This window comes from Mustela nigripes, chromosome 4 (genome assembly GCF_022355385.1).
Source record: "Mustela nigripes isolate SB6536 chromosome 4, MUSNIG.SB6536, whole genome shotgun sequence".
Taxonomy (NCBI): Eukaryota; Metazoa; Chordata; class Mammalia; order Carnivora; family Mustelidae; genus Mustela; species Mustela nigripes.
In genome coordinates, this window is record NC_081560.1 from 174306192 (window position 1) to 174321033 (window position 14842).

Consider the following 14842-nt stretch of genomic DNA (forward strand, 5'->3'; position numbering starts at 1 on the left):
TGCCCAGAAGAAACTGGCACACTTGAATGACACACTGTCATCACTGAACACGGCGGGTCCCCAGGCCGGACCCTCCCAGGTTTCACTCGAGTGTGAAAGAAGACACGTGGCAAGACCACTGAGGTCACCTCAGTCTTCCCCAGAACTCACTTGCCGTCACCCCGCCTGGCCTTTGGCCCACTTCCTGGCACAGTGGGGTGTGCCGGGTGGCAGAGGGGCTCTCACTGCCCCCACCCAAAACAGGCACGCTCGGATCAGGCCCTCTGCGGGACGGCAGCAAGGCTACTGCCCCAACTCACAGCCGGTCATACCCAAAAAGGCCAGGTGGACTCTCCAGAAGTGACACCTCCTGAGTGCGTGCGTGTGTGTGTGTGTGTGTGTGTGTGTGTGTGTGCGCAAATCAGGGGTGTTACAGAGTAATCCACTTAAGGTATTCAGAAAAAAATGAGTCATTATTAACCTGTAAAATGACAAATCAAGGACAATCCATCTTTTAAAAAATCTAAAGTTTCTCCTGTGATGAGATTTGTTTTAACTGAAGGCGAATGGCTCAACATATGCCATCTGGGGAGGGCCGGCAAGACTGAGCAGGACTCGGAAAGAGCCATGGGCTGCGGCCGCCGAGGGACGGAGGGAGCCCTCCCCTTCCCCTTCTGCTCTAACCCCCTTCCCCCGCAGCTGCTGCCTGGGCTCAGTGAGGACTGAACAGTCCTGCCTCTTCGGGAGGGAGCGTAGGTGTGGGCAACAGGTCTGCACCCGGGGCCGGCGAGGAGAGGGTTGGGAGGGTCGGGAAGGGTGTCTCATGAGGTTCCCCTTCCCGAATTCGCACTTCTGTGTCCTATTCCATTACCTGCACCCAAGCTGAGCAACGGGCGCACTCACTCACCTCAAACATTTGAGTGTCTTTATTATTAACCCGGCCGGTTCGTGGGGGCCAGGAATGTGAGGAAGTCGGCAGAGGCTCAGTTTCTAAGAACCTTGTCAACTAAGGGACAACAAAAAACTCAACTCCTCCCTACAACGCCCACCAGAGCCCTTCACCGAAGTACCTTCAGGTAGCAATCTCGCTGCTCCTCACCAAAATCACTGTCTTCGTCTTCTTCGTCGCTTCTCCAAGACAAAGGCTCGGGAAGCTTCTTGTCCCACTGCTGCTCGGCAAGACCAGGACTAATGTCTTCCTGGTCATCTTGCTGTGCCAAAGAGATGGCGAATAGGAAATAAACATGAGTGGGCACACGAACATTCGCGAGGCTGACGTCAGGCCAGCAGCCCCTCCCCCTGCCTCCCTGCTCTCTGTTAGCCATTCACGGTATCAACCCACCTTTGCCTCCAAACTCAGAGTCACTCGAGAGAGTGGGGAAGGAAAGGAGGAATGGAAGGGGTGGCGAGGGGAGCTGCCATCAGGGCAAATAAAGATATTCTCTAAGCCGAGATCTACTTTCCCACGCCATTCTTACTACACTAAATCGATAAAAATTAAAATCTCAAAAGAGAAAACTGTGTGTATGTAAGCTACAAGCACATGGATATGTAAAACATTTCCTGGAATGAAAACTTTCAGGTGTCAGTTAAGATATGTTCTAGACAATACCAGTTATACAAGAGTAACCAGAATACTGCCAATAATCCCCAGAGGTGTTTACTCTCCCTAGTCTTGCTTTTCTTTTCTCTTCATGTGGACTTGACTATGCACCAAATGTAATTATTGGCTAAAATAGTCGGTTGTAACACTGGTCAGAATAATTGGTAGAAAAGATAAGGAAGAGCAAAGCGAATAAAGGCGAATGAAGGAAAGCCGGTCCTCTTACCTCCGCCACGATGAGAATGCCGTACTGGATAAACCTTCCTACTGTTTCATGGCACATCTGGTGAAATGTCTGGCAGGGCTGGAAAGAAAGGGCATTTAAATATAAGTGTCCCTGACCTTTTATTTATTTACTTACTTATTTTAAGATTTTATTTATTTGAGAGAGAAAAAACAGCACCAGTGGGTGCAGGGAGGGGCAGAGACAGAGGGAGAAGCAGGCCCCCCTGCTGAGCAGGGAGCCCAACACAGGGCTCAATCCCAGGACGCTGGGATCATGACCTGAGCCAAAGGCAGGTGCTTAATGGACTGAGCCACCCAGGCGCCCCATCACAGACCTTTTTATAGACAGAAAACGCTGTACAAGGTAACTGCCAAATGCTTCCATATCAGCTTCCTCGTTCGACTGGTTAAGTCCTAAGATTCCCACCCTCTTGGTGAATGCATGGTCAAAGGCAATGCCCAAGAAGAGCCCACATTCTGTGTCTGGCAGAGCACCCAGTGTGGCTCCACCTGCACGGGCGCCCCGAGCTCAGTCTCCCCCTGCCGGGAGTCCTCAGAAGGACCGCTCACCGGGCCCTGCTGCCGCTGACTTCTCTTCCTCCACAAGACAATTTCTCTGCAAATGCTGCCTCACCATAAACACTGTGTAGCGGTGGTGAAGGAGGAAACAAATATTCAGATAACTTAAAAATGACCCAGAGAAAGGACAAGGTCAATCTTGGGAGCTCTATCCACCCACCCCATCCTGCCCTGCCCCCCAAGGCTCATGCAAAACAGATTCCCCAGCACGGCGACAATATGCCACATGCAAAGAATGCTGTGGAGGGCCATCCTCACAATACAATTATGCACAAATGTCCCTGGAGACATTCAGGTAAGTGGGAGAGAGTATTACACTTTAAGTAGAATATGAATACTATTTGTTGATGATTTTGAGGGAAAAGAATCTATTGCTTAATACATATGCCTCATTACGAATGTCTAAAAGTGCTTCAGTACAAATAAACACTAATCGGTCCTGCTGGGCCTTAGTTTTCCCATTTGTCAAGTGACAAGGAGTTGGACAGATGATTTTTAAGACTGTTTTCTGGCTCCTGTCTTCTGGGCATGTTAACTATTTGCAGGCCTCTGACCCAGTGCCTTCCGTACAGTAAGAGTACAGTCACTTTGGATTTGACTCATGACGAATGTTGAGCAATCTGTCCTGTTGCGCCTCACCACCACATGAAGGGTTCACTGGAGCAGTGACCCCAGCAGCAAACAAAGAGAGCAAACAAGATATTGGCCCGAGAGTCACTGAGACTCAGGAGTAGAAGGTACAGCCTCAGTAACAGACCAAATGCTATCTGAGAGAAAAACACAGGTGGCTTGTGTTTTCATGAAAATTTCGTAGAAATTCTCAAGAAAAAGACAAGAGGTCACACTCCTTCGTAAGTGAAGGAGCCTTCACTTACAAGTGATATGGTGCCTTCGTTAGAGAGGAGGTAGCACAGGCTGGCGGCCTTCCGCACCAGCTGCTCCTGGCTGATCAAGCTGGGGGATGGCCCCGCAGGTCCCGCTGAGCCCCTCTTATTCAGAACGGCATAAAGGCTGCAGGCTAAGGAGAGAAAAACATCAGTGAAGCCCACAGCCTTTCCTCCAAGAGAACTTCAGCTGATTGAGAAAACGTGGATTACCTTAATAGATCGTGAATACATCAAAGAGAATTATCTGCATTTACTGGAGAAAAATGTCAGTACATCCCTTCAGGATTCAATCGTCAGGATTCCATGGGATCCCAGCTCCCTCTGACCCCTTCCTCAGGGGCTTCGGTCCCACGCTCTCTGCCTCCCCTGCTCCCTCTTCACCCCCTACACTCACTTCACTACCATGAGCGCTTTGTCGTCTCGCTCAGACTCCCAGCTCCTGACGGCCAAACACCTTCCCTCCCCGCCTCGGACTAAGTGTAATGCTAGGCCAACGGTAATTCAGTACCCACTCTTGACGAGTAAGTATAAAAAATAAGCTAGAGCGATACAGCAGATTACACTTGCATTTGAAAACGAAAACTACAGCAACACATCCCCTTCCCACGAGGGGCTATCATCGCAGTCAACAGACGCTCCCATGTGCTTTAGGCCCTTCTCCCTCCCGTGAAGCTGCTGCAGGGCAGCCCGTACCTATGATGGCCTCCATGATGAAGACGTGGAGCACGCCATTGCTGTAGAAGTTGAGTTCAAAGACCGACGGGACAGTTGTGCTGGGGGTAATAAAAAACTCATCACTCCTGCTGGTGTGGGTGATGGTGACACAATTTCCCAGCAGCTGTATGGCGTGCATGACGACATCTTCTGAGTTCCCGGAGAAGCCCAGGTCAAAATCACGCGCCAGGACCTCCTCCTTTATCACAAAGAAGTCCTCCACCAATGTGGAGAGATCAATGCCCTGGAGAAACACACAGAAATGGTCTCATGACAGTGGAAAACCTGCCTCCCAAGAGGCCAAGAGGCCATTCCGAGGATTTTATTTCCTGCCGTGGCTTTCCAGCAGCCTGCTATTGGCACAGAGAGTAAAAAGGCCAGAGTATTAGGGCACAGGATGTCAGAAAACTGGTGAAAAAGCTGGTCCTCAGAAAGTTAAGATATTCATGTCCAAAGAATGCTTTGGTCACAACATGTGACAGGAGCATCTCAGATTACACAGGGCAGAAGAAGCCATCTAAAAGTTAGAAATGTTTATGTTTTAGCAGTAATTCCCCTCATTTTATATATTTTTTAATGATTTTATTTGAGAGAGAAGAGAGAGAGAGAAATGGGACAAGCAGGAAAAGGGAGAAGTAGGCTTCCTGCTGAGCAAGGAGCCTGATGTAGGGCTTGACCCCAGGACCCTGAGATCACGACCTGAGCCTAAAGCAGACACTTAACTGACTGAGCCACCCAGGTGTGCTGATTTCCCTCATTTTAAATATTGATCTGACAACTACTCACATCGTGCCTATGCATATATGTAATATATGTGTGCATATGTAACATGTATGTATATGTATACATACGTGTGTACACACACATAGACACTATGTTTGTTATTGAGAACATGACTATGGATGGCACAGATACAGTATTTTCAATCCCAGTACTTAGTCAAGTTCATGAAGGGCATATGGCCTGAAATACAAATCCAAGAGCTGTCATCAGCTGTCAGAACACTCACTGCACATCAATGCAATAGGCCTTATTTACGTGACCTGTATGACTCCAAGAATGTCCTACTGTCGTCTATGTGACGCAGTCTTGGAATTTTTTTCATGTAGATTCCTCCATCAGATCTGTAAGCCCCCGTGGGCAGGGTACCTGGCTTCCTTTACTGCTTATCTCTAAAGCAGAAGCCAGGACAGGACCATGTCCATTTGCGACCAAGGAGCTGACCGGCTGACATGGCATTCGCACACCTCCCCCATGACCGCAGGGACACAATGACGTACCTGCCGGTGTCTGTAGAGGAGCAGACAGGCCACGATGTGTGTGGACATAATGGCACAGGACTTGCTAGCAGCTAGAAGGCAAGCACAGAAATTTAGGTTCCCTTTTTTTAATACAGTGGAAAGTCTCCAAAAGTACCTAAATCTGAAATGGGAGTATTTACAACTATAAATACCTCTACTTCTGCCACATTTCCTGTAACTAGAATTTACGGAAGGGAAACAACAACAGTATCCCACGTTCTGGCCAACAGATCCTCATCAGAGATCATCAGCGTCGTGTACCAGTATCCAGCCTAAGACGCTCCACTTTCCAAAAAGGCCAGTGGAATTTAGTCACTCAATGGCCAACAGACACTTTCCTGGAAATACCAAGACCCAACACAGAAGCCTGTTCTGGCATTTCTACGGGGTCTCCCACTTCTCCCAGTTCTGTGTTCCTGGGCTCGCTCCTGGCTCCAGGCTCTGGCTTCACTCCGACTGCTCTCTCCTGTGGACAGAGTCCCTGTCACCCGAGGACAGAGGCACAGTGGGAGAAGGGCTAGCTGATCTGATGGCAGAAAATGTGGGCTCACATCTGATTTCTACGTGGCCTAATTTCATAACTTGAGGGAAATGACTTCAACCCCATGCCGCAGCTTCCTCACTGGTAAGATGAAGATGCTGTGTCGTTCACCGGGGGGAGGGATGGAGGGGGAGGACAGAAACACATTTGAGAAGTACTGTAGTCCATAACCCAATACTCGGAATTTATAGAAAATCATAATCATATAAATCAAATACGAGAACATCTAAGGAATAATCTGAAATAAACACACCACGTGTGAATTTTCTGAGATTACAATGAATTCATGAATATTTCACTCACATTGAGTATTGTCTCCAGGGTTTAAAAAAATGAAAAACAGTACCAAGTACCATATTCATAGCCATTAAAAAGAATTCTTATAATTTTTTAAAAACATGAATGAATGTTTGTGTTATAAATGGAAAACAGTGCATCCCAAAACCACAAAAAAAATTTTCTAGAGACCAGACAGCCACATTCCTGTTACCTGGGTAGAGAGAAACAAACAGAGGTGCTTTTAAGAAAGAACACTCTGACCTCCCGTGAAGCGGGAGCAGGAGCAGCTGGAGGGGCAGGAGCCAGAGGAGGGGAGATGTCCCCACGATGGGGACCCCAGCAGGTGCGGAGAGTTTGGCCAGCCTGGGAGCGAGGCACAGCCCACCTGGGCTGTGCACCAAGGTGCCAGCCTCTGCCACGCGACTGTGAAGCACATTCTACAACAGGACACGTGTTGGCACTTGGGGCTCAGAGAAAGCTAATTCTTCACGCACCTTGCTCTGCTCTGGCTCACTTCCGCTTGAATTCCCTGTGCCCAGCTACGCCACCCAGACGAGCGTGAGCTCAGGCGGAACGGCCAGGTCTCCCCTGGGTAGTCCCCACGACTGAAACGAAGCTTTCCCCCTTTACACATACATAACAGCCTCTCGATATGTGCTGGATAAAAATAATCGTGGGGTCAGCAGGAAAATGGACACACAACTATAAACCTAGATGCCACACTACTCATTAGTTCAAAGGAACAAATTCATGAACAGCAGAGGCAATAAATCATTCTGACAGGACTATTTTTTTAAAAAGTGTAAGAGCGGCTATGAGTTCTCAGTCATCATGTGTGATGTTTCACTTGCTTACTTCAAACCCCCACCCCCGCCGGCATCACCCTCTAACACCCTCCCATGGCCACCTGCGTAGTAGGAGGAGAAGCAGCAGAAGCGAACTCCAGCAGATTCCAATCCCAGGGCGTGTGCCCCGCACCATGCTGGATCTGGGCTGCAGAACTAAAGGGTTTGGTATTGTACTCACTGAAGAGGATGTGCTCGGCCAGATTTGCAATCAGTCTTCTTCGGAAGGGTTCATCTGTTACATTTCTGGACTCGTTCGTGGATGTGTCTGCATCTTTGTCTGCAGCGTCACCGGGTCTGAAAAGATTTTTTCTTTTCAGAAAAAAGACTCTACAACCACACTCTTTTAGAAGCAAACTATCTAGAACTAAGGTATAAATGTCTAATTACTACATATTCCGAATGTAAACCGCAAACAGATTATTTCAATGCATTATTTTCCTCCATGATATGCATTATTATATTTAATACACTCTCCTGACCAAAAGATTTGATTGAGTTAGGACCAAATAATCTATTGGTACATCACATCCAAAAAGCCACCAGCCAAAAAAACTGCATGAAGCAAGATACCTCATTTTAAAACATATCTAAAAATTTGACACCTGAACACATTAGGGGAGGGGCTTAATATTTAACTTCTCTAAGTTACAATTTAACTCGAATTCTGGGAAACGTACACGTTTTTATACGCTACACTTACGTACAATATGCATAACCTAAGCTACGACCAGAAAGTATTTGGTTCCAACAACCAAAAGCATAAATCGAATAAGAACTCCTGATTCATACAATCAAAAAGATGTTATAACGCAAATAATCAAAAACCTCCAGACTGATATGAAAATGTTGTCACTCCACTGTCCTCTATCAGACCAAGAGAAAAGTTACCCAAAGTGAGGAAGTGCAGATGAGAAAGAAGGAGCCCACTCTTTGTAAACTTAACCTAGTTTTCTCTGCGAAGCCAGAAATAACAGGTATCTGACAGTGTCGTTAGTATAAAAAATTTCCACAGATCTTACCTTAAAGGAATTATAGCTGGTAACAAGGCTTGCTCCAGAGAGAGCGGAGCAGACACAGGTTTCTGACTTTGGCTTTCTAAATACTCCTGGGGAGGGCGGAGGGGAGGGGGAACACAACACAGTCATTAACTCTCCCTGTTTTGCTTACGTATATTAAATGTAATTCAATCTTCAAACAGTAAAAAGGGAGCGCTTTATAGAATGAGCCATGCTACAGAGCAGGAGTACTTTCTACATCCTAAACTACCTTCAGAAGTGCAGGACGACTCCTGGAATCTGGGCAAGCATGAAATCTAAGGACTGAGGATGACACAAAGGATGAGACAATGATGCTTAAGCAAAATTGTGTATTTTTTAAATTCTTTTAAGTTTTAAATTTTTCTTTTTTAAGCAGGCTCCACACGCAATGTGGGGCTTGAACTCACAACCCCAATATCAAGAGCCGCGTGCTCTACCAACTGAGACAGTCAGGCATCCCTTAAACAAAATTATTTAAAAGTTAAAGGAAAACACTTAACTTTTCTCACATCTACACAAAATTATCTGACATTCCCAATATAGTAATAAGCAACACAACCATGATTTTCAAAGGAACTCTGACGACCTGAGGGTCACATAATATTCAAAAGAACCTCAATCCAAAAGCAAATCGTAACAATATAGAGAAGTTGTGCAGTAGTTTTGAAAAAGATGAAGTGGAAAGAAACGACAAGGCTCCTCGAAGTGGAAAGCATGGAAGACCAGAAAGCATGCAGCACGGCAGTTAGGATCTTAGAAGTAAAACTAAGAATGGAACGAAAGCAGAAGTAGGACGTCTGCGCCTTATCACAGGCTCCCGATTCCCTTGCTCATCCTTCTCCTTCACAAATTTGAAAATCTTAGGAATTCAAAACCACCAGGACCTCAGGGGACCCCCAGCGCCAGGCTTCTGCACAAGAATGGCACTCTCCCTTTGAATGTGTGCGTGTGGATTCCACTCAGGAGAACATCATCCTAGACGGTCAATTTTACCCAGATTTTAGGGGTAGGTTTTACACAATTTTCTCTAAAGGGAATTTTAAAATATAATATAAAATACCGACATACAGCATAAAGCAATATGCAGAACTCTCATCAACTAAAAAAGAAACGACAGCAACAAATGCTAACCCTGGCTGCCCCCAAAGACAGACATATACTATCCTCTGTCAATAAGCATACTTTGGTAGGAAAATTTAGGAAATGCTATTCTTGACATAGTCTTCAGAGAAGAAACCGAGGTCACACGGAGAGGAGGCAGCAGAGGCAGGAACAGAGCCCACATCTTCCAACCAGAGCTTGCCAACGCTTTAACACCGCTTCCTTCCAACAGATACTCACCTTTAAGGAAAATGGTTGTGCAAAATCCACTCTGACACAGCCATAGTTTTTTCGTAACATTCTGATAACTCCTCTAGCTACACTCCAAAGGCTCTCATTCTTCTTAGGCTTTCCCTAAATTCCAATTTTGAAAGAATAGCATGGTAAGAAATACAGCTAACAGGTATTCTGTTATCCAAAAAAAATTCATTTATTTATTGATTTATTTGATTTATTTATTTGAGAAAGGGCATGTGTGGGGAAGACACACGGAGGAAAGGAGACAGAATCTCCAGCGGCCTCCCCAGCCAGTGCAGAGCCTGATGCAGGGCTCAATTTCACCACCTTGAGATCATGACCCAAGCCAAAACCAAGACCCAGATGCTTAACTGACTGAGCCACCCAGGCACCGGCCATTTATTTTTTTAATGGAAGCTGGAGGTTTGTGTAAAGAAAAACGCTAAATAAAGGAGAAAAATATTCATTGACTGTCATAAAATGTTTAGCGTGCAAAAATGTTAAAAGATGTAATCTTCTTATTGGGAGAGGCAGTTTGGTCAATGAAAACCAGAACACTTTACATTAATTCACTTAGTACACAGTTTATGCCATTCACAAAAAATCACTGCAAACTATGATACTGGCACAAAAACAGAATCCCAGATCAATGGAACAGAAAGTCAGAAATAAACCCACAATTATTTGGTCAATTACTCTTCAACAAAGGAGGCAAGAATGTGCGATGGTTAAAAGACTCTCTTCAACAAATGGTGAAGGTAAAACTGGACAGCTATATGCAAAAGAACTAAACTGTACCACTTTCTTACACCATACACAAAAATAAACTTAAAATGGATTAAAGACCTAAATATGAGACCCGAAACCATAAAAAGTCCTTTACAGGAGCACAGGCAGTAATTTCTCTGACACTACACAGCAACATTTTTCTAGATATGTCTCAAGACAAGGGAAATAAAAGCAAAAATAAACTATTAAGTCTACATGAAAATAAAAAGTTTCTGCATAGCAAAGGAAACATTCAACCAAACTAAAAGACAACCTACTGCATGGGAGAAGATATCTGCAAACTACATACACAACAAAAAGAATAAAGTGTTAGCAGGTGAAGCATAAAGAACTTAACTCAACCCCAAAGAAACAAATAATCCAATTAAAAATGGGCAGGGGTCCCTGGGTGCTGCGGTCAGTTAGGCATCCGGCGCTTGGTTTCGGATCAGGTCATGATCTTGGGGTCATAAGATCAAGCCCCACATCAGTGTCCATGTTCAGTGCAGAGTCGGCTTGAGATTCTCCTTCTTCTTCTTTCCCTCCCCAAACCCCTCCATGCATCTTCTCACTCTCAAATAAATTAATAAATAAATCTTTTTAAAAAATGGGCAGAAGACATGAATAGATAGTTTTCCATAAAAGACATACAGATGCCCACGGACATGTCATCAGGGAAATGCGAATCAAAACTACTACGAGATACCACACCTGTCGGAATGTCTAGCATCAAAAACACAAGAAACAAGTCTTTCAAAGATGGGGAGGAAAAGGACCCCTCTTGCACCGCTAGTGGGAATGCAAACTAGTGCAGCCAATGTGGAACACAGCACGGAGGTTCCTCAAAAAATTAAACACAACTACCCTACAATCCCATAATCACACTACTGGGTATTTACCCCCAAAATACAAAAACACTAGTTCAAAGGGTTACATGCACCCCGTGTTTGCTGCAGCATTATTTACACCAGCCGAAGTATGGAAGCAGCCCACGTAGCTACCGACAGATGAATGGATACAGAAGATGCGCAGGAGAACGCCACATCAGCACTACCAATCAGATGGACACAAGAGACAGAAGCTACTCACCACACCCACTCTGCCATGCTTCCTACAGCGCTTTATATTGTAGCAAAAAAATGCCTCGTTGATTCCAAAAGCAAATTCTAAAAGCAAAACAACTTGAAAGTGGAGAAGATGTTTGGGAAGGTAGTGCTCTTACCAGCTGTTCGCCATTGTAGTGACCTTCAATAATACGATCATAGGAGATTCCAACAGGTATTATCAAGATGTCTGGGATGGTATTAGTAGACAGAGTATCTACCACGACTGACAAAAGTCCTGCCCGAGCACAGGAGGTTTTTCCACTCCTAGAACGCGTGCCTTCCAGAAAAATCTCCAAGAACTGCTGCTGTCGAAGTAGTTCAACTATATGCTGGAGTATAAGGAGAATGTAAACCATGAATTCGAGACTGCCCAACTTAGCATAAGCTGGAATGCAAGACCTCCCTCCTTGGAATAAGCTCAGCAAAGTTAAATCTTAAACATAAACCTTTTAACTTCACCACTGACAAAATATTTTACCCATGTGAATAATAGCAAGCCAGCCACTCCAATGCTATGTTTTGGTGATAAAGGAAATAATCATCAACTTCCTACCCAAACAATAATTACATAGACAATAAGGTTTATTTCTTTTTTAAATCTCAGTCAAGTCTGTTTTTCTTTCTATTATCATAACTACTATAATGGCTTTAAGGATGACGAAAGACCGTACATACCCCATGGAGCAAAGCTCTGTAGAGAATGTCCTTCCGTCCATCTGGCGTTTCATCCAGCCTCCGTCGTATGAAAAACCCCCCAAGCTTATGGATCAAGGTACTATAAATTGAAGAATGCATCATTTATTAATAAAGAAAAATGTAAGAATACTCAAATTCCAAGTAACTTCAAAACATAAGCCATAGGAATATAAACCACGTGTGTTGTTTGAGTTGCTGACCGTGAAAATGTCACCATTTCTCCATTCTCCATGTTACTGACATGTTTCCATCATTTGCAACATTCATCAGCCTTTAGAACATCACCTCGTGCACTGAAGCTCTACTAATGTCTGTTCCAAACTGAAAGAAGTCTGTACAATATATCACCCTGCAAAGGTGGGGTTCGAGATTTTAAGAGGATGATGAAATACTGCTAAATTTTAAAACTGTCCAGGATCTCAGGACACTGATTATAAGACATCCTGAAATCTGCCTTTCGCATTTACTACAAATTGAATGTGATGTTACAAAAGGTCCTTTGGGGAAATTTTCTCAAGAACGCACCCTTAGACAGTGTCCCTGAGACAAGGATAATTTTAACAACCAAAACCAAGCATAACCATTTCCCCAAAACATGAAACAAAAATGTGCTTCAATGTGTGTGTACACAGGGATAAAATGATTTTTTGCAATCCCATGGTTCTTTCTATGACAGTGATGGGTTTTGATATTGAGGTGAAATTATAATAGTTAAGGCAACCTTTCCAAACTCAAAGCCTCCTCTTGTGCTTTTCACATAGAGTGGTATTAATATCATATTGCTATATAATTTCAGTATCTTCTATCACTCTCTGAGAGCAGAACTACAGAAAAGTTCATAATGAATGAGATGAACCTTCCACAGAAACTGAAAAGTGGGTTGAAAAGACAGCTGCCAACAAACAGGCCAGGTCATCACCTGTCGCGTCTGAAGGACGGATGAGCTAAGCACCGACTGGCACAGAGCTCATGAGAAGGGGAGGCAGGTTATGAGAAATTATCGATTTTTAAAACCCATTTCAAAGTGATCCCTCCAGAAGCATTGTAAGCTGAGAACCTGGAGGGAATGGGTACAGGAGTCATTCTGATGACAGGAAAGGCAAGCTATTATATTATGGGGCAAGACCTCCCTAAAGCCCGAACGATCCTCTTGGCTCTAAGTCTATGCCTGCTACCAACTGTCTGGTGACTTTCTTATGCAACTTCCCAGTTTCCCCAGTACTGGGAAGAGGCCCCCAGGAGAGTAAACACAGTTATTCCCGTCCCTAGAGAAGCATGTCTGCCCCATAGGGGTGTTATCGCATTGCATTATAGCTGTTTGTCTATAAGTCCCCAGTAGATTACAAACTGGCTGAAGGCAAGGACTATGTAACTTCTTCACTCTCGCCTGAAGCACAGCAGGGTAAGTATCAGCTAACTACATGAACCAGTGGCTTCCCTTCAGCCATCCCTGTGAATCCAGGTATCCACAAAAGCTCTGAGCCAGTGGGTTAGGAAGGAGCTCCCTGGACTATGAGGCTGAGGCTCAGACTTCACGGCACACACAAGTCATCATGGCCACTTTGCAAGACCTTACGTGCACATCCCTCCAGCCCACCTGCCCTCCAGTTACTGTAAATCCATCCTCCTCGTACTCCCTACTGCTCAGAGCTGATGTCACGGCTGCTCTGTTCTTTGGAATTTGAACCTTCGATGTCCCCAACCACCTCAGTCTATGCCTCACCCCCACCCCGCTGGTGACCAGCCCCTCTATCTACCCAGCTCCCTTCCTCCCGCATCCCCCCGTCTCTGGACTAGCGTTTCGTCTTATAAACTCAACTTACTAAACACTTTCCCACTCTACGCCTTCCTCACCAGGAGCATCACTACAGATTTTAATCTAAGCCTTCATTATCTTTTGCCTCAGCTACTATAATAGAGTCAGAATTTCTCTAACACTCTCCAATGCAGAATGATTTTTCAAAATGCAAATCTGACCATTTTTCAATGATGGGATACACTCTAAACTCTTGGCTTAAAAACTGTTCTGATCCAGCTCTCAGTCCCTATGCAATAAGCACTTCTGGCCTCTGACTCTTCCCACTGCATCCTGCATTCTAACCCTACGGAATCATCTGCTGTTTCCTGACCATACCATGCATTTGAATCTCTCGGCCTCTCTACCTACTATTTCCTCTGAAAGGAATGCACTGCATTCTCCTGAAAACCTCTGAAATACACTTTTTTGGTGTCATGTTATAATGGTGACATGTTTCTAGTGCTACTCAATTATTAGGTCGGAGCTAACAGTATGGTTGTTCTTACTTACTCTTTGCCACCACAGTGACCCATACCCAACCCTCACCTTCCCTACTGCCACACCTGACACAGTAATTTGCTATCTTATCTTTCTGACTGCATTTAAGCCATTGGATAAATATTGCCCACGAAGTTGAGGTATTCACAGTTCACCAAGTAACCCTCATAAAATATAAAAATAATGGAGATAGTCTTGATGCCTTTGGTACCTTTCAGATTTTTCACAATGAACATTACTTTTACAATGAAAACAAAAAAAGCTAATGACATCTTTACTATGTTTCAAAATGTATAATGAAAACACCAAAAATTCAAAATATAATCTTTTCCATACCTTAAATTTCCAAATAAACTGGCCTTACCTGAAGATGGGGATGTTAAGATTGTTGCCTGAAGCAATATACGGTGCTTTGATGTTATGGCAGAAGAGAATGAAAGTCAGCAGGAGATAGTCAATATGTGATCTGTGAACTGGTAGAAATATAAGTGGCAAATTCATCTAGTAAAAGAAAAAATGCCAAATTTAAAATTCAAATGTGAACTTCAATCACACTTTGCAACTTCCTATTTGGTTAGAATCTCTCAAACACTGGCTGATCGATGACTCATTCTTTAAAAACATTTTCCAGTAATATGAACTCCT

The 14842-nt window shown here is 44.4% G+C and overlaps 1 protein-coding gene across 6 annotated transcripts in view; it reads right to left on the minus strand.

The window, feature by feature from the left end:
• GPAM (glycerol-3-phosphate acyltransferase, mitochondrial) overlaps positions 1-14842 on the minus strand; it is a 103311-nt gene that overhangs the window by 6390 nt on the left and 82079 nt on the right. For all 6 annotated transcript variants that reach the window (XM_059398572.1, XM_059398571.1, XM_059398569.1 and 3 more), the window contains exons 8-18: positions 14562-14698; positions 11881-11980; positions 11322-11534; positions 9335-9448; positions 7976-8061; positions 7135-7250; positions 5268-5338; positions 3967-4231; positions 3262-3404; positions 1809-1886; positions 1050-1190 (exon numbers count right to left, since the gene is read on the minus strand). In XM_059398572.1, coding sequence (XP_059254555.1) covers positions 1050-1190; positions 1809-1886; positions 3262-3404; positions 3967-4231; positions 5268-5338; positions 7135-7250; positions 7976-8061; positions 9335-9448; positions 11322-11534; positions 11881-11980; positions 14562-14698 — 1464 coding nt within the window. The remainder of the gene's footprint in view (positions 1-1049; positions 1191-1808; positions 1887-3261; positions 3405-3966; positions 4232-5267; positions 5339-7134; positions 7251-7975; positions 8062-9334; positions 9449-11321; positions 11535-11880; positions 11981-14561; positions 14699-14842) is intronic.